The sequence below is a fragment of the Rousettus aegyptiacus genome, unplaced genomic scaffold, assembly GCF_014176215.1.
Source record: "Rousettus aegyptiacus isolate mRouAeg1 unplaced genomic scaffold, mRouAeg1.p scaffold_m13_p_2, whole genome shotgun sequence".
Classification (NCBI taxonomy): Eukaryota; Metazoa; Chordata; class Mammalia; order Chiroptera; family Pteropodidae; genus Rousettus; species Rousettus aegyptiacus.
The window spans coordinates 161,234,414-161,254,957 of NW_023416295.1; the positions used below are offsets into that span (position 1 = coordinate 161,234,414).

General features: G+C 36.4%; 1 protein-coding gene across 2 annotated transcripts in view; it reads left to right on the top strand.

Moving 5' to 3' along the window:
- Positions 1-3: 3 nt before the first annotated feature.
- Positions 4-20,544, top strand: part of GAS2L3 (growth arrest specific 2 like 3) — a 32,359-nt gene continuing 11,818 nt past the window's right edge. Inside the window, exons 1-6 of one of the 2 annotated variants that reach the window (XM_036237342.1) lie at positions 21-113; positions 8,251-8,364; positions 11,010-11,057; positions 15,442-15,610; positions 16,774-16,889; positions 18,746-18,887. In XM_036237342.1, coding sequence (XP_036093235.1) covers positions 11,034-11,057; positions 15,442-15,610; positions 16,774-16,889; positions 18,746-18,887 — 451 coding nt within the window. In that variant the 5' untranslated portion in view covers positions 21-113; positions 8,251-8,364; positions 11,010-11,033. Of the gene's footprint in view, positions 114-8,250; positions 8,365-11,009; positions 11,058-15,441; positions 15,611-16,773; positions 16,890-18,745; positions 18,888-20,544 lie in introns of both variants that reach the window. The other variant, XM_016120234.2, reaches the window with a different exon arrangement.

Below are 20,544 nucleotides of genomic sequence, written 5' to 3' on the forward strand. Positions count from 1 at the left end.
CGAACCCTGAGGCCGAGGCGGCTGCGGCGGTTGTTGAAGGGCGTGGCGGCACCGCACAGATTGAGCCGAGATGTCGCCGCACAGGGAGAAGTGACCCTCCTCGTGCAGGGCGGGTGAGTATTTCCCTGTTTGCCTTCTCTTTTCCGCGCGAACTTCCACTCGTTTTCTCCGGGCTTCCGCGCCTGGGCGTGTGGGTTCAGGGAAACCCCTGCGCTCTGCGGAGTCAAAGGGGAGGTTCGGACGGGACCCCCCCCAAAGCTGCAAGCTGCGGAATCCAGCATGCCCTGCGATTGGTTCGCTGCAGGAGTCGCGTGCTCTAATTGGTTCCTCGGGCCGTCAATGTGAAGTTATGCCTGCCTTCACCTGCCCACCCGCGTGGGATGCGAGGGGCAACAGGTGTGCTGGGGCGGCGCACGGCAGGTGCGGGCGTTCTTGGCTGGGGAAGACGTATCGAGCCGCTACCTCTCTTTAAAATCCAAAGAGATATCAGAGCCTGAAGCTAGTTTAGGGCCTCCAGGGGCACCCTCATCCCCAAGCACCTTGGGTCATTCGATTCCTTAACATCATCCTCAGGAAGTTACAAATCTTGGAAACTTCACAAATAGTCGTTTTCCCCTAGACTCTCTTCCCTGTTTGTCCTCTCTATCCAAGCAAGGCGCAGATCTCTCAAATGGACCGAACTAGGGGATGTAACTGGAGGCTCCGCGCGATGCTTTTCTACCCACACCCCTCTGATTGCAGCGCTGCGTGGGTTTGGGGGTTTGCAGAAGGAAAGGAAGGCTTGTCGATTTCCTTGGAAATGGGAAGAACGTTTTGGAGGGAATGCTTGCCTGTGAAGTCACCCTTGGTTTCTAACTAATCTTTTCAAACCAGAGGATTGAATCTTGTGGATTTAGAATGCTTGCGGTATTGTATGGTGGGGAAGCCGATTCAGTAGTTAACTAAGTGAGGAGATGGTTTGTTGCAGGCCCAGTCGAGATCAGTTTGGGTTTTGCTTCCTTTGTGTGGAGAGTGCTACTAATTACTCTCTCAAGTTTGTGAATTGCTATTTGATCACCTTTCTTGGCACTTAAATGATTAGAAATTGGAATTCTTGCCAACTCAGATTCCCTTTGGGAGGAGATGAGAATAATTTTGAATGAAAAAGTGGAAACTCTGGTGTAGATGCTGATACATGTCTGACTCATCTGTTTCAAACACTAGGCTGTTCACAGCAGGCTATGAATAGTAGGTGTCTCTGCTATTTTGAATTACTGAATTAAAAGTAATATTTAGTGTAGCAGAGTTGCTAAGTATGCGGGTTCTGAAATCAGACTTTACTATGTGTGTGACCTTAAGCAAGTTATTTAATCTTTCTAAGCCTAAATTTTCTAATCTGTAAAAGAAGGTTAATAGCGGTTCCTACCTTATTGTTGCAAGAGTTGTTGTGAGGGTTAAATGAAATAATCCACATAACTAGAACAGTGCCTGACACATAGCTATTATTATTTTTATGCTGTTTAATTTGGATTAAAAGTTTCAAGCTATCCTGAAAGAATGAAGAGGAGCAGAGATGAAGTAATTATTCATTGATTAAGTTAATACGTGTAAAGCACTTACAACAGTACCTGGCACGTAATAACGTACTGTACACTCTTATTTATCAAATACATTATCACCTAGAATGTACCAGGTTCTGTGTTCTAGGAGTTTTACTTGCATTATCGGTAAAGGTCTTAGTAATACTGCACTGTAGTTGTTGTTATCTCCATGTTATAGATGAGGAAATGGAAGCTCAGAGAAAGGAAATAACCTAGTCAAGTCCATCAGAATTCAGTCCAGACTGTCTCACTTCAAGGTCCAACTTGTTTTTTGCTTCATACTGCCCTTGCGTTCATGTTCCCAGCATTAAGCAACCTCTCCGCACCTCAGAGTTGTTTGTAGGGCCTAGATTCATTTCTGCTGAGGGTATAGGCTTATTTTGAATACTTCATTAATTGAAAAAAGTGAGAAATAACTTGCGATGGTAAATCAGAGTGTGTGATGAGAGATTAATGTCAACAATATACATACTATTACTAAAAAACTAAATAACTCCAATGGTATTTGGAAAATTGGTCTTCAGAAGTATTGTTTCCTAATTTATATTTTCTCATTTTAATTTTTGCTTATTCACTATATTTTGACTAAACAGCACTCTTCTAGTATCTTTTTTTTCTCCTGTAAATCTCAACTTAAGTTTGGAGATAAGAGAAGGAAGTTCAGTTACTTCATTAATTTTTTTTCAAGTCAACTGTTGATGGGGAAAATAAGGAATTAAGGTTACTACGTATTTTACTTTCTTACAGTAACATGTCTGTGTCTTTATGTCTTATATGTGTGTGTTTTACTTCTTATTACTTGGTGCTTTCTATACTTTGACATCAGATAAACCTTTCCATACCTAATGAACAAGTGATGTACATAGGCTTTGAGGGAATAGGAAACTTAAGCCTGCCGATTGTCTCACTTTGAGTTTTCCTATTTTTAATTGCAAGTTAACTGCCGTAGGGAAATGCCTCAGAAGTAATGTTTACAAGACACAGGCAATAATTATAATTGTATTTCTTTAGTGTTTCTCCTTCTAAAAACTCAAAGTTTTCATGTTATTACATTGTTACAGAGTAGATTTTTCAACAGAAAGTTACCATGCATTTTGTAAATGAATTAGTAGTTTCCAAAGAACTAGAATGTAATAAAATGTAGCAGATAACGCCAAATATAATTTCATCTTTGCTGCTGAAAAGTGGCAAAGGAATTGTATTATATGCTGGGTATTGCTGAAGTGCCGACTGATAGAGACTTCTGCCTACTCTCACACAACATAAACTTTTCTGTAAGCCTATTAGCTATGGTAAAGGACTCACTTTATATAGTTTTAAACCTAATGATATTTGTTTTTCCTTGATAGATGACTTGTTAATATTTTTGATTCTCAAAATAAAATTGTCTGTTGAAAAAATTGTTTAACTGTGCTCAGAAGTTTTTCTTTTTACACACACATACACACAACTCTAGAAAACATTGTGATCTCAGTAACATACATATATATTCTGTCTTGCAGAATGCTTTTAGTTGCATAAGATATGATAGACATATTTTTGTATTAGTAGCTATAGTTCTATCTTGTTTTTTTCAAATGGCTGGCTGAATCCACTGTATTGATGTCCCATAAGTTATTTGAGCGGTTTCCTGCTAATGGACACTTAATGTTTTTGCGTTTCTTTAGATTGGTGTCTGTGTATGTGTATATTTTCCACAAAGTCTTTTAGTCTGTCATATAAAAAGGCAAACTGATTTTAAGTCCTTTAAAAAATTTTTTTGTATCCCACAAAATTTTATGACAAGTTAATAAGTTTGTCTAATATAAAATTAAGTTATTCAGGTTGAATCTCTGTTAAACAGTTTAAGATGAAAATTTCAAATAAAACATCAAAGGTTCCCAACAAATGAACAGCCTCTATATTTTACAAATAGTATGTGATGTTTTATTAAATTCTAAGAATCTTCTTTCTTTCTCTTAAATGTCTTCCATGTGGCTTTGGAAGCTGCCTTTCCCTAAAATGAATACACAACAGATTTATTACATTTTTGTTTCACATCCCTTTTAGTAATAAATACATTTATTGTATTTAGGAGTAATTCCAGTATTTTAGCACTGATTTCTACATAGAAGTAGAAGAAATAGAAACTGTTACCCTGCAAGGATTTTATTTTTAAAAGTATGGAGTACAGTAAAATTGAAGCAGACATTGCTATATAACCTAAATTGGGGAGGGGGTTCAGGGAGGCTTTTTAGAGGAAATGAATCTGAAGGATAGGTAGGAGTGAGTCTGGAAAAGAGGAGGAAGAGAGTATTCCACGAAGATAGATCAGTATGTGCAAAGACCCAGTCACGAAAGATGCTCCAAGAAATTCAAATCTAAAAGAAGTTCAACATGACTGGAGCATAAGGGTCAAGAAATGAGGCTGGAGGGGACCCCATAAGGCTTCGTTAGCTTTGTTAAGGAATTTGGGCTTTTTCCTGAAGGCAGTGAAAAGCCATTAAGGGTTTTAAGCAGGAGAATAGTATCCTGTCCTCAGAAGAGAGTTTGTGAAAGATCCCTCTGGCCGCAGGATGTGAAGAACAGGTTGGAGGCTTGAAGGCTGGAGCAAGGGTGACTGGTAGGAGGCTGTTACAGTAAAGCTGGGGAAGATGATGGTGGCTTGAACTAGAGGAGTGGCCATAGGTGTTGAGAAAATTTCGAAGTAGGAGCAAGACATGGCGATTGATTAAGTTTTGGCTAAGGTAAGGTAGGGACTCAGGGAGGAAGAGGTAGATGTGTGAGAGAAGAAGGAATCAAGGACGATCTGGTGGTAACTTGGTGAATTTTGGTGTCATTCCCTGAGATAGTAAACCCAGGAAATCTTTGTAAATACTTAAATGGGAGAACGAATGAATAAATGATCTTAGATATCCAAAGGCAGGGACATTTGTGGTGGTGATGATAGCAAACACAGTGCTCACAGTGGGTTTTGCCTGTAAATTTTGCATCAGTTCTTTATTTTTAAACTGGTCCCCTTATTGCTTCAACATCCAAGGCTCACTATATCTTCTGATCATGTTTTGGATATGTCTTGCTTTCTCTAGGTTAGGTCTTGACCCTCTGCGCAAATCCTTCTTTCCTCAATGACTGTTACTTTCCTATAACCACTAGAACGGATAACCACAGACTTAGTGGTTTAAAACAACACGCATTTATTATTTCACAGTATGGGAGGACAAAAATCTGAAGTGAGTTAAAAAAAAAAAAAAAAGATGGCAGTAGGGCCCTGTTCCTTCTGGAGGCTTCCGGGGAGAGTCCGTTTCTTCCCCTTCTCTAGCTTCTAGAGGTGGCCTGCTTTCCTTGGCTGCTTCCTGCATGTTCAGAGACAGCAGCGTCACCACTCAAATCTCTCTCTCTTTCTGCCTCTCTGGCGTCATGGTATCCGTCACCTCCCTGCTTCTGTTTTCACATCACCTTCTCTGACTCCGCCCTTTCTGCATCCCTCTCATGAGGACTTTTGTAATCGATTATACTAGGCCCATTTTAAAGTCCTTAATTTACTCAATCTGCAAGGTCCATTTTGCCCACGAAAGTAGTATATTCACAGGTTCTGTGAATTAGGATGCAGACATCTTTGGGGACCATTATGTTGTCTGCCACAAATAGAGTTCACTTAAGTATAATAATAATAATAAAAAATATGTACCATTCATGGGGACAGTCCTACGAATTCCTGAGTCGCAAAGTGCCCCAGAATCCTTACTTCTTGGCACAGCGACTCGATTCTGTTTACTTGGCTCCTCTGCCCACACACCAGGCTTAGTCATTCTTTTCTTAGCGATTCCTCTGATATAGCAGATAGCTCACTTAACCTGTAGGTAGGTACTTTGACTAGTAACCACTCAACATATTTCACTTTGGACATACTGGGTGAGAGGCAGTCATTTATTAATTCAGGTTGCAAAATAAAAATTTTGAAAAATGATAATACCAAAAAGAAGGCTTCCTTCAGACACTTGTCTACTATCGTGGCTGCTTCCAAGTTTCGCTGTCACATTTCTTCTGTGGCAGAAACTGTGGATAAGGGAGACAACCCGGTTTTTCCTACAGATTTTCACATCTCTCCCACCAAAAGTGTTTCCTAAACTTTAGACTCGAATACTCTGTCAACACTACTTCCAACAGCACTCCAGGAACTTACTCTTGGCCAAGCAATGGACAGAAATAGCTAAAAATAGTATGCAGCACTGTAAAGGCAAGTGAGTGGTAGAAATGCTTTGCAACGTCAAGAGCTAAAGAAAAAATTAATTCAGGTAGATCAGGAAGGGCTACTAGGAAGAGGCAAATCAAAAAATTATAATCCTGGAGTAGTTGAGAAGGTGATTAGTCTCTTTATTCCTTCTCTATCTCCTTTGTTGACTCTTTCTCTCATGTCTAAATTGGATTTTCAGAGGATTTGTTCTCAGACCCTCATTACCACTTTCTTTGTTTCTTAGGTGATCTCACTCTTGCCAGTGGCTTTACCTCTCAAGTATTTGTGGACAATTTCTATGCCCTCCTGAGCTTTCTTTTTAGCTCTAGGTTAGATTTTCCAACTGCCAGTCTGACATCGCCACTTCAGTGTCTTTATAAGGCTTCCTAATTTTAACATGACCAAAACACAGCACTTTCGACCTCTCTAGGCTGTGCTCCTCGCTTAAATCTGTTCTGACTCCCATCATCCTCGCCTCAATAAATGCTGCTACTGTCTATTTGCTCCGTTGCTTAAGGCGGAAACCTGAGAGTGCGTTTCACTCTGCCCTTTCATCCTCTCTTTCATCCGTCCACCTCTAACCATCATCAATCAAGTCTTGCTTCTAACTCCAAAATAGATATCAAGTCCGTCCACTTGTCTCCAGTGGAGACACTGTCAGCATTCCAGCTCAGTCACCATCATTTGTCACTAAACTACTGCAGTGGACGCCTAACTCTTTCCCTTCCAGGCTCCTGTCCATCTCATTTCCTACAGGCTTCCTTTCTTTTTCCCTCACCGTTTCTACCTATCTCAGTTTATCCTTCTCTCCTTGTTTCCCACAGTTCTTTTCCCCACATCTCTATCCGCCCCTGAATTCCTCACCATGGCCTTGCGATGGGGCTGTTCCCTAACCTTCCAGCCCTATCCTAAGCCACTCATTTTCCAAGCTTCGGCCATACCGGTTTCTCTCCATTCTCGAATGCGCCAAAATTGTTCTCTGTCCAGAGTCTTTGCAAAAATTACACGCCATGAACAAAACTCTCTCTCCTTGGCTAATTCCTACCGTTATTCAGATTTATTTTTTTCCCCCAGCAAAACTATTTCTAACCACCCAGTCTAAGTCCAAAGTAGGCCCCTGATATTTCCCTCTCTGTTCTTTCCTTCAAAAAAAAATATGACTTAACGTTGTGTATTTGTTTGTATATTTATTATGTACACAAATGAATGTACTAGCTCCATGAGGGCAGTCACATGTCTGTTATGACATCACTGTGTCTCTTGTCTGTGTGCCTAGTTCAGTAAAGGGTGTGAGTAAATGCTTGCTGAATAAAATGAACGAGTGCACCCCACCTCAAAAACCAGACACCCTGAACAGTGATAGGGCCACAGAAATGAGCCAAACTGATCGGGAGGACAGTGAGGAGACAGGCTGAATGGAGCAAAGCACCTGTGTGAAATTCTCAAAGACTTCTATTTAAGCAAGAGAATTAAGTCTCAAATTCCTATCTTGGTGTCCTTCCAATTATGATGTGCCTATTTTAAAGCTTTTACTTTCATTTATAACCATATTTATTTTTGTGTTAGTTAAAGAAGTTTTCCAAATTACATTTAATAATTTCAGAGTATTATTAGCCTTGTTTTCTTACCTCTTTTTAATTTGATAAATTACAATAAATGAACTATAATTATGTCTCATTATAGTGTTGATCATAGCAAGTCATTCATTAAGTGCTACTCTGTGTCAGGTACTTTATTCGTGTCATCTCATATAATCCGTACAACAGCTGTACGAGAGAGGCGTGGTAACCCATTATACAGACACAAACACTGAGGCTCAGAGGAGTTAACTGTCCCAGGGTCACATAGCTCATAAATGCTGGAGCTGGAATTCAAACCAGATGTGTCTGTTGCTTTCTGCTACCACAGCAGCGTCTTTACGCCGAGTTATTTTAGTATACATACAAATATGAAACATATTTGGTATGGTTATAGCATTCCTACTTGCTCTATTAGGCAATTACAAAATATTTAACTCAAAATTTTAAAGCCAAGAAAGTCGTAGGTTTTTCCTTTTCCTGAACAAATCAGAGATGATATCTTCTTCAACTCATTTTATAAATATTAAAAAACGATCAAATGTTTTTTGATATGCAGAAAGGCATAGAGATGAGCATAATAACACCTGTGTTCTCACCACTTACCTTGAAGTAAAATCTTCCTGGTGCCATCAAAAGGCCCTCCACGCCTTCCCCATCTCATCTTCCTCCCTCTCCTCGACAGTGACCACTCGTCCAGCCTCGACGTTTGTCATGTCCCTGCCGCTCACGTGTCTTGTCGATAGTCTGGTTGCCGAGCGCCGAATGTGTGTGTGTGTGTCCCACTGGCTGTAATGTCACTGTTTTCTGAAGAGATTTACCTTATTTCTTAGCTCTTTTGCCATTCTTTTCTAAATTGACCCCTGACTTGTACCAGGGCCGAGCCATGTGACCTTGTGCTTTCCTCACCATATCCTATAACACGAGGGAGGAATCGAAATGGACCAAGTGTCAGAGCCTACAGCTATGGGACAAAGGATCAGTTCAACAGGTTGGCATCTTCTTTCATCATGATACAAAGTCACATTAGTATGAAGAGCCTTACCGAAAATAATCTTGAGGACCTCATGACTGAAACTTTTTAAATGAGTGGGTTATGCTGAAATTTTGTTCAAGTTTCAGGTGGACGAGCACATTCTGCGTTTCTAACGTTTCCCCCAGGTTTAAGAATAAAGTGTAGGAGTTGTCACCTATGATCTCAGCGTAAGCTCCTCATCTTGTGACAGGTGCCTGGCAGGGTCCGAGCACATTTTGTGCTTGGTCACATGAGAGGGCTCCCCCCGCCCCCAAACATAAGGAAAAAGGCTTCCTCAAGTTAGCAAAGACTTAAAGAAGGTTTCTCTAAAAAGACAAAGACAAACACAGAAACAAAATAAAGCCAATATGTTGCTAATGAAGACGTAGGTTCAAAAATGAAGTGTGGCCAGCTCAGTGTAATTGGTTTATGAAGGAAAAAATAGAAACTGAGATCTTCAGGGAAAAGTAGGAGAGAGGGAATTAGGTAATGAAATGAGTGAGAAGCCATCAAGAATTGTGATTGCGATGTAGATTAAGGGCTGGACTAACTATAGAAAAGATGCTACTCTTGGGATTAAATGCCTGAGACACAAAAATGGTTTAGAATGAGCATAGCGAGTGACTAGAAAATATCAATAACTTAGTATTTGGGGATTTACCGGTGCAATCTCTGCAGTTTATAAAAGTTTTCCTATAAAAGCATATATTTATGTACCTGATAGTTTCTTTGTATGACTGATGTGAATACTTATCTGAGTATTTTATCAAAGAATTTCTTTTTAAAGGTAATCCAGATGATTCTTTTTTTGTCATCTGAAAAGTAGGCCTTTCCATTATACAAGAAGAATGATAAAAACAAAAAACAGAAAACATGTGAAAAGCCTTTTCTGCTAAAGTTCGAGTGACTGAAGGTTGTACACAAATTCTTCATTTCTTTCATGAAACTAATTTTATTGAATTTTCCATAAAAAGTGCAACTCCTAAACATTCTTTTGATAGCTTCTTTGTGAAAGTGTCACTGTTCTTGATTTGCACACGCCTTATAATTTAGGCCTTCCTTTGTTTTGGGTTGGCAGTTCCAACTGTTAAAGCTCTTGTCTGATTATGTGGGACTCCTTATTTTAATGGGAGCAGCTTCTTTGCTGCATTTTTAAAAAATGGTCTCGGAAGCATCTTACTGTGGATCTTTGTTGGAGACAAAGGATTATTTATGCTAAAGGAAAATGTATTCCCCACTGACTTAGCTCGTGGGAAGCATAACAAGCTCATTAGTAATGCTCAATTGTACTTTGGCCTTTTGCTATGGTAGAGAGAGGGAAAATGACATCAAAAAGGACATTCTGCTGTCCTCTGCCTTCCCGCAAAGAAAATATGATGTAACATTAGACTTTGCAGTTAGGTTTAGCTCAAGTTCAACTGTGGTATCAGAAGAAATGTTCCTGATAGGAAGGAGGTATGTGTATTTGGCACTGGGCATGAGGTACATCTGGTATAACTGAGAGGAGAAATTAACCTTTTCTCTGAAATTGATAGCGTTATAGCCATAGAAACCATTTTAGGTATATTTTTTCTCAGAATCTTTTACTGGTGGTTTACTATAAAAAATAACTGTTATGCTGCTGTAAGCAATTAAAAATCGTAGGTTTTATATAGTCTAATTAGTCTTAATGTTTTTAAACTTTACTTTTTTTTTTTCTAAAAATACGTTGGAGAATTGTGTTAACCTAACTTAAAGTTGTGGTTTGTTTTTTTTTTTCTTGTAACTTTTAAGGCTAGTACTTTGGAGCTAAATTATGATGTTCTTTTTGTTTGTTTTTTGTTTAGCAAATCATGGAGAAAATAACTTATGAACAGTTATTATTGAAAGGCACTGTGTATTATTTCATAGTTAAAATTGATGCTTATGTTTATTACCTTGTCATCTGGCAAAAGAAGCTTATGGTTAAGTTTGAGAATTTATACAAAGTTTAGATGAACTTTTATGATCTCCATGTAAAGATTAGATTAGAGATACTTGACTGTTAATATCAGCCGTTGTGATATTTGTATTTATATTATATTTATGTCATGTTTACAAGGGAAAATTCTGAGAGACTTTTATATGGCTAGGTTTTATTGCTAATTTTACTAGCTGGAAGCTTCAGGAATTAGTTTGAAGCCACATGTGTCAGGAATTGGCTTCCTTGAAATCATACAGTTAGTGAAAGTTCCCACCACACAGCATTTTCATTTTTGGTTGATTACGAAAGGGAAAGAGAGAGAGAAAAAGGGAGAGAGAGAGAGAGATAAGCTTGGACTTTTGAGCCACATCACCCCCCATTCCATGTATTGCATAACTTCTTTATCCTAGGGGGAAAAAAAGAGAATTACTTTGACACTAATGCCAGAAGCTACACAGTAAAATGTGTTTCATGTGGTCCTGTTTCAAATGAGGAGTACTTTTATGAAGTAAGAAGCTGGGAGTAATTGTTGAATTCTCTTATAGTCAAATTATTCCACCTAGAAGAAAAAGCTTTAGGTTTTCATTTAAATAGAGTACAAATTCCTTGTAATTTGAGGGTTTTGGGGGAGAAGGAAAGCTACCATTATCTGCATATTAATGTTTTGTTCTATTTTCAGAACAGGAATTTCATTTCAATATTGATGATGATGCAGCCTGCAATTCAAGTAAGTGTTTTTCTTGGGGGGAAAAATGTATTTTAAAATTATAAGATTAATGTAATAAAATTGTAATCATTAGTAAAATACTAAAATTATCAAAATGTTTTTATCGTACCAGTTTTTAAAATTTTAATATTATTATTTTAATATTAAATTTTAATAACAGGAATACTACATTTTGACTTCTTATTTCTGAAAAGATTTTAATTCTAGGCTTATATTGAACATTTGTAAGAATCAAAAATTCCTTAGGAATGATGGGTCCATCTTATTTATACTGCTCTGGGAAAAGAATTAGAATGTTTTGTAGTTTTCTTCTCATTACAATTTAGTACATATTTGTGGTTAAAAGGGTTTCAGTGAACACAAATATAAATTTTTTATATTTATACTTATAAATAGCCAGAAATTAAAATTTAAAGATTTTTGTTTGTTTTGTGGGTATAGGGAAGATGGGGGTGAGACAAATCAGAATAATCTTACATTTGAATAATTTCCAGAGTTGGTACAGTGTTTGCTGTATTATTCTTATATCCTTTTAAGTTTTCTTCCTTTTGCTATAAATAGAACATGATTGAATATTAACTTAAAGATAAAAATCACATCTAAGGCTTACCTAGAAAGACACAGGCAGCTAGCTGATAATAAAATTTGCCTTGGAAAATGAGAACTTAAGAGTCAGTCAGATTTCATTTGTGATCTTGGTTCTGCCACTCTGGTTGTGAGATTCTGTTAAGTTATTTTAGTTCTCTGAGTCTCTCTCTGCTTCCATACCTCTGAGGTGAGGATAGCAGCACTTAGACTCTGCAGGGTAGTTGTGAGGCATCAATGAAATCAACATGTACAAGGTACCTACTAGAATATTGCATAGTAGGCACTTCAGAAGTTTGACTGCATCATTTGGACAACAAAATTATCCGCATGTAAAATGGAGATTATACCTCTGCACATCTTTCTTTTTCTGTTTCTTTCTTTTTTTAAATTTTAATTAAGAAAGAAGGCTTATTGAGCTAGCAGTGAGCGATAGCCTAGAGAAGAGAATTTATCAAATGGTTAAGAATAACTCTGCTATCTTCCTTGTGTTTCCTCCTATGCGATGCAGCTACATCCTTCTACTTTACTAATAGAGTTCTATTATTCTGTTTGCCTTTTGGGACTTGGGAGTCTATGGCAGTCTCCCAAAAGGTCTCATTCTTCTTCTTCGGGTCTTCTCAAATCCATACTGCGTATGCTCAGTACTTCTTTATTACTCACAACGATTTATTATCTCATTATTTCTTTGTGGACTTTTTATTCAAGTTCCAGAAATGTCATCACTTTCATGTTGATTATATTTTCCTGATTCCTTATAGAGTGCTTTATATTGTTGCCACACTGACAGTGTTTTTCTTGCTTCTACATTAATGGCCATTAATATTTTCTTAACTTGGTGATTATTTTCATAGTTTTGTTTCATAGTTCCATGAAACCTCTAATCTAGATTCCACAGATCCATCTTTACTGATTCTTCTCCAACAGCACCCTTCACATCTGTCATGGAAGTTTTTGGTTCTCTACCTGATGTGTGTGAGAACTTTCCAGACTTTTTGCCTCTTTCTCGGCTAACCATATAAGACAGTTATCCAGTTATTCATAGGTACCTTACAGAAAGGGGAATCTAATAAATAGCTGTTATCAATTGGTTTCTTATTAATTTAATACATTAAGATCTTGTCTTTTTAAAATGCCTTTCATTCTGATTAGTATTAAACATACAGTTTAAAAACCAATGAACAATAGTTCCTAATCTCTTTCGGGTTATAGGCCCCTTCTGAGAAACTGACAAAGACTATGAACTAAGAAAAAGGCCATTTGTATTCATGCATAAAATTTTGCCTAAATATAAGCAAGTGTACGTACTTAGGTTCATCTATAGATTGCTGATGGTTTTAGAATCTCAGCAGTATGACAGCTTTCAGCATGTTTTAGGACAACCTTTATATATGTATTTTTGGTTATTAATATCTGACTTTTAACAATAATATACTACTTATTGACTAGCCCAGTTTATTATAGAGTCTTCTGCTTCCAGTAATAGGAAAATCTAAATACTCTTCTCCCTAATGTGGCAAGGAATTAGAATGACCTTTGTTAATGTTAGCTTCTTCATTTTCACACATAATTTTTCAAAACTACCCTCCTAACTAATGTACACCTTTCCGTGGCAAACACTTGCCTTGGCTTTTTTCAGCTCAGCCTAATGGTTAAACGACAACATATTGCTTTGACTATAAGATACTATTGATTGTAAGGTGCATCTCAATTTTGGTGGTACAAACTCATTTGCTGATATCTATTCCTCAGTTAAACCAACAAGTATTTTTGACTGAATGCCATGTGCTAGGTATTATTCTGAGTTCTGGGATTACAAAGAAGATACAGATATAGATAGTAAATCTTTGCTGTATTCCCTTTGAAATAATTTTAAGAGAATTCAGGGAAATAAATGTCTTTTATCCTAAAACTTTTAGGATCTTCATATATATATATATATATATATATATATATATATATATATATATATATATATGAGTTCATTCTCCAATTCCTACTCTCAATTCCTGGATTAATGTCCCTCCATTGACTTGTTTTTATTATTCTTTGGGCAATTTATTGAGTTTCACTATTCCTCTTGCCTCTTGTGTTATCTATTCATGTTCTTTCTCTGCTCTTGGGATTTTTTTAAAAGCATGTTTGTTTCTCATCAGGAAAGATTAAAAACAGTTGCTCCTGTCGTTTGCTCCAGAGTTCATCTAGATTAACTATGGTGTTGTTAATAGCTTTTGATTTGGTGTAGTAAGACTTGTCTCAAATAAACCTCAGGTAGTAGATTAGGTTTTAGGGGGAAAATTAACTATTTTTAAAAATAAGAAAGGATGCTTGATATTACCTATACTTATAGATTTTTTAACTTTTAAAATTTTTGTTTTAAAGTAATCACAAGCGTACAAAGTAATGGTTAAGTAGAATACAGAGATACATATTCTGAACCATTTCAGAATGAGTTGCCAATCAAATGCCCCATCACCTACAAATACTTTCGTGTGTATTTCTGACAAACAAGGACATCTTCCTACACAACCACAGTGCAGTGATCAAAATCAGGATATTGACATTGGCACAGTACTGCCATCTCATACTCGGACCACAGTCAGACATTGCCAGTTGTCCCATTTACGTTCAGTTCAGAGTCATGGTTACCATTCAGTTGTCATGTCTTTATTGCTCTGGAACAGTATCTCAGCCTTTATTTGTCTTTAATGACCTTGACCCTTTTTAATACGACAGATCGATTATTTTACACAATGTCCGTCAGTTTGGATTTGCCTGGTGTTTTCTTATGATTAGATTCAGGTCATGCATCTTTGGCAGGAATGCCACAGAAGGCTGCTATGTTTTCTCACTGCATCTTACCAGGTGGCATATGATTTTGATTTGTCCCATTACTGACCTATAGTGCTCACTTTCATCACATGGTTTAAATGCTGACAGGTTTCTCTACTTTAAAATAACTCTCTTTTCCCTTCGTAATAGGTATTTTATGGGGAAGTACTTTGAAATTATGTAAAAATTTTATTTCTCATCAAAATTCCAATTATTCATTTATATATATCTCTACAGACTTATTAGAGTTGTCTATTCAGTGTGTTATTCATTTCAATCATTTCGATTCTCAAATGGTTCTTGATTTAGCCAATAGAAGTCCCTTCAAGCTGACTTCTATGTCCTTTTGGCATGTCCTCATCATTCTTTGAGCACGTCTTTGCTTTCTGGTAAAAGAAATTCCATTCCAACACTATAGGATTGATTCTAGTTTTCTCTCATTCCATATTTGTAGCCTTCTTTTTTGGCAATGAGAACCTGGTTCCCATTTGATAAATCTCACGTACGTAACTGATCTTCCATTGTTGCCGCCAGCCCTGCCCTGGGTCAATGCCCTGCTCGGCTTACTTGAGCTTCGATGCCTTGCACTGGGACATTCTCCCTTTGTCCCCAGTGGACACCCTCCTTATCCTACTCAGAGTCTGCCACTGTCCTCATCTGTAGATACCCTCTCACCTCATTCAAGCTCTGACCCTCCATTTCAAGTTACCCTCTTGCAAGGTCCTTACTTGGTCTCTATACCCCTTTCTGAATTGAGAATTGATAGTCTTTTTTCTAAATAATCTTGTATTAAAAGCTTTTGTAAATTTTCAAAATTTTGCAGATGTTCATTTGGTAGTTACATTTATGTCAATTTTTATTCTAAACCACAATATTGAAAATTAAAAATGTCTCAAGTACCTAGAATAATAGTTTGCTTTTAATTTGTATTTTCTACATCCATTTAATTGGTCGGTGTTTTCTCTAGGTATGGTTTGGAGAAGACCCGCCTCTAAGTCCGCGGAGTCCTCTGATCCCCAGACATGGGCCAGGTTTGGCCAATGTTTGTCAGTATGACGAGTGGATAGCTGTGAGGCACGAAGCCACCCTCTTGCCCATGCAGGAAGATCTGTCAATCTGGTTATCTGGTTTATTAGGTAAGGCTTAAAAAGACACTCAAAATTGTATTCTCTCACTCAGTATTTAATGAGAACGGTGTTTGTTGTCAAGGAGTGCTTGTTTCAGAGGCTGGGGATACTCCAATGAATGAAATATTCAATGTCCTTGTCCTTACAAAGCTTATATTCTAGTTAGGGAGATATTCCATTTCACCCTGACCTTAGGGCTTGAATAAATAGTAAGGAAATTTGAAGTTTAACGGAAGAGGTCAGTAAGCTTTGAATAGTCAACATTTTCACTGATAATGTTAAAATCTTTTTTTAAAGTATATAGGTCTAATTTTGGGATCTATATTTTACTGATTTTTTCACCCCCCCCCCCAGGACCCCACCCCCTCAATCTTGTATAAGACATGAGATTCTGAGTGGGATTTGTCCTGTAGTTAAAATGATGACTCTCTCTCAGGCATTGAGGGGTGGAGGCATATGAAACCTCGGAGGAAATGTCAAGTTGGAGAACGTTTGGCATCATACTGTTTTACTTAGTCGAAAAATACGAAAAGTACTCTGAACTTTCTCTGCAGAAAAACTTCTCTTTTGAATATAGAATTTCATGTAGCATTGTAAGATTTTTGTGAAAAGGAATACACAAAGCTTATTTATGGCCTTCCCAAGATAATTAAAAACACAGCAAACACTCTCTTTAGATATCTGGTATCAGTTTGACTTGGAAATTAAAAAAAAAATTATTATGTAATAAAGCCTCTAAAGAAGGTATTTTAGAGGTGAAAAGTTGATATTCCCTGGATGTTTGTTAATTACCATCTTTAATTTTTAAATTGCAACTAAGCCCATCTTATTCATAGAGAATTTTTCTTGTGTAAGCAGTAATGTGCAGTGAATCAAAACTTATCATTAATAGTGAATATTTACATATAAAACACTGGTCTTTTAAAAATGAAATAAAAATACCTTTCAGTTGTCTTTTTCTGTACTTCTACATCACAGCTATTTTTGTTTTAGTTGTCTTCTTTAATTTGACATTCTTAGCTGTTTTAACTATACCTTCCAAGAGTGAATAATTGTAGTCTAATCTAATATTTGTCTAGTATTTCAGCCCTAATATGATTACCTTTAATTAAATTTTAACCATATTGTTTGAATTTACTGTTTCTAGAAGCTTAACTTCAAAATGTTTTTAGGTATTGAAATTAAGGCAGAAAGGTTGTTGGAAGAACTCGATAATGGAGTACTGTTATGCCAGCTGATTGACGTTCTTCAAAACATGGTGAAGGCATGCAACTCCGAAGAACCAAGGGTAAGAAGATGTTTGGCAGTAGTGATTTTATACTTTGGTACATACTAATTTATTTATGTACATTTCTTATTATCTCTACAAGGTTGTAAATGGCCACCCCAACTTTCTGTAAGACTTTGGCTCATTTACTTATTTTTTTTTGAGAATCCGGAATAATAGCTTTACTTGTAAAGTGTAGATATCAGCATTTACCATGTGGGATTTATTTGCGAGGACTCGGCAAAATTAAATGAGATAATCTATGGATGGTGTTTAGTTTAGTGCCTAGTACATAGTAAATATCCGGTAGCCAGCTCTTCCCAAGAACAATAATATAGGATTATTGTGAGAGTTAAGTGAGAAAAGATTTTGTGATGGTTCCTGGCACATAGTTAAGAGCTGTCATCATCATCATCATCATCTTTACAGTCGTCATATATTGTCTTGGTGGGTATAAATATTGGTTGAATGAATAATAATTTTTTAGCTAGTTTTCCTCTATTGACCCTCAAGTTGTATTTTAAAGTAGATAAATTTTCTCTCTTTTCATCAAACATGGGTGTTTTCACACGGGATCTGGACAGTCACACAGTGTTGGTGGAAGTATGAAGTGGTATCTTTCTAGGGGACGGAAATATATATCACATTGAAAATAAAGAACATCTTGTGATACATAACAGTTCTACTTCCAGGAATTTATTCTACGAAGAAAATCACAGATTCATAAAAATGATTATGCAAAAAATTAAGAACGACCTAAACGCTCATCAGTAGAGAAGTTGTTAAAAATTAATTACAGTACCTAAACACAGTGGAATAGTATCTGTTATTTTTTTATCCTAAAAAAATGCCTAAAACCTGTCTATTGTTAAGTATGCATGAGCAAATACGCACACAAATCAGATATCAGAATAGTGCTTACGTAAGTTTCTGGAGGTACCAGATATGTACCAGGTATAGACTTGTGCCCAGTGATGGCTTGCTAAAATATGAGTGAGAGATTTCAGTTGCTACTAACCACCTTTATATTTAGCTGTATCGTTTGATTTTGATTTTTAAAAATTTTTTGCAATGAATCATATAGTCTGTATACATTAGAAAAAAATCACAAGACTATTTTAGTTCTTGAAAATAATAACAATAGGAAGAGTATATAAGGAACTGGTAATAGTGGTTATCTCCAGGGAGAGAGAGAGGAACTAAAGGGTAGAGGTGAGAGAAAGACATATTATACCCTACTGTACCTATTCCATTTTTTAAAATCATATGCATGAATTGTTTATTCAAATAAAAGTTTAAACTAAAATAAAACTAAAAACTTCCCAGCCTCAGCAGGATTATCTAAATACTCTTCAGGATTCTGCAAAACTTAGATCATCAAATTTCAAAGAACTCGAATTAAGAGTGGCCTACTACTTCCTTATTTGATAGTCTCCTCAGGAAATTCAGAATTATATTTATGAATCTGCAAATAAGGAAGTGAGGAAACATGAGCGTGTCTGTTAATCTCTAACATAGCAGTAATTTTTTGTTTGTATTAAACTATGTATGGAGAGACATATTATAGAGATGTACTTGGAATTATTAAACCGTTATTTTAAATTTAAATTTAAAGGATTCTTGTATCATTTCTTAAAAGAAAGAGGTTAGAGATGCTTGATTCCTATGCAAATTTTGACCTAGGAATCCTTTTCTGAAATATACTTAAAGTGCAGTAAAATAAAATAGTTTTGAAGATACTTTTTCCTCCTACTGTTGTATACTTTTTAGTTACATTCAATACACTGAGCATTTCTTCAGTAATATTAAAACAGACATCTAATGAAAATATTCTTGATGCACTTTTTAAAATTATTTATTTTTTTTGTATGTTCCAGAATTTTTCAATGAGAAAGGTGCCCTGTAAGAAAGATGCTGCCTCAGGTTCATTCTTTGCTAGAGATAATACTGCGAACTTCCTTCACTGGTGTAGGCAAATTGGGGTCGATGAAACTTACCTCTTTGAATCTGAAGGTTTAGGTAAGTGTTCTTGTCATTATTTTTTGTGTTTAATATTTGTTAGGATATTTCTATATGCCTCACTTCTAATTTTTCTTTCCGAATAAAGACTTGAATGCTACATCTCGTTTTCCTAGAAAAATGTATACTTTAAATAGATGTGACACAATTGGAGAATCCAATTCTAATTCAAATATATTAAGCTTTTCATTTATAGTTCAAACTTACATATCTAGAATGCCCTAGAAATGTTTTACTTCCTAAATGAGTTGCCTATGGGAAGTTTCTGGACTAATGCTTTTCTAATAAATGTTTTCATTAAGAATTACTCTACCAAGTCTAAATTACTAGTGATTCTAAATTACTTGTAATGATATATGTTCATGGTGTTTAGATTTACCTTGTAAACAGCAGCTGCCAACTTGATTATCTAAATGAATTAATGTTTTTGACAGTTCATTTGAGAAAGTCATGCTCTGCTGAAGAATTATTGATATTTTTTTCTCATTTCTTTTAAGTCAACAGAAGTATGCAGTAACTAAAGTGGAAGCTATCTAAGCTTTATTTATGTATTTCCTCAAAGCATTTACACATGTGTGTGTGTATATATGTGTGTGTGTGTGTGTGTGTGTGTGTGTGAGTGTGATGTATACACACATACACACAAAACATTTATAATGTTTTGATAGGAGCAGTAGCACCTCAAAGGGAGGGGGTTGTGGGAGTAGTAGTATGCCCTGGTAGAGAGAAGTATTTTATCACTGACATTGTTTGGAATTGCTGGTTAATGGTGATAATAAAAAGTGAACTGACTTTTAGCTGATTTTAATATTGTTTTAAATTCTCTATTGACCTTCCACACCCTTGTTGCCTGCATGCAGGTAGCCTGCTCCTACTGCTACCTGTTTAGTATGTCTCTGGATAGTCCTGTGCAGTGTAGAATAGAATGAAGCATAACATGTGATTGATATTTTACTACCCCCTACCCCTCCATTTGCACCCTGCTTTAATCCAGGTGTGCTGATCATTATTGACAGTGTGGCTGATTTAATGGCATATACAGCTTCTGGAAATCAAAGGGAAGTGGAAATGCTTTGAATTCTCTAGTTCTTAGTTTATTGTTTCTGACAGGTTATAACATTGTTGTGTATTTCTCGTTCTCAACAGAAAGCATCTTCTGTCCAGATAGTCAGTATAGGACTAAATAAAGCATTGCCGATAACATTAATTCATTTTTAGGCATTGAACTGATGAGCTAATGTTTTTACTTTCCAAAGGTCTCAAAGATGAGCCTCTGCATTTTTTATGTTTTGCTAGGAACTCAAAGCAGTTAAAAACACATACACCATTTAAAGGTACATGTAAGTGTTCAGAGAAACAAGTTTAATGAAAATTTTAGCATAAATTCCTTCTGGTATGAATTTTATTTTATTTTATTTATTTTATTTTTGTTTTTCGGTATGAATTTTAAAGTCAGATATAAGCCTCTTCGTTGCTTTGTGCTTGGAGTACATAATCAAAGAACTGTAATTTCCATTCAGTAGTCAGTATTTATGCAATTTATCACACATACCATTATTAATTAGGGTTCAGAAGTTTCCTACAGATTTTAACTCTAAGAACAGAAATAGAAAGGGAGATGATCCACATTACCATAGTGGTACATTTAGCACAAGTT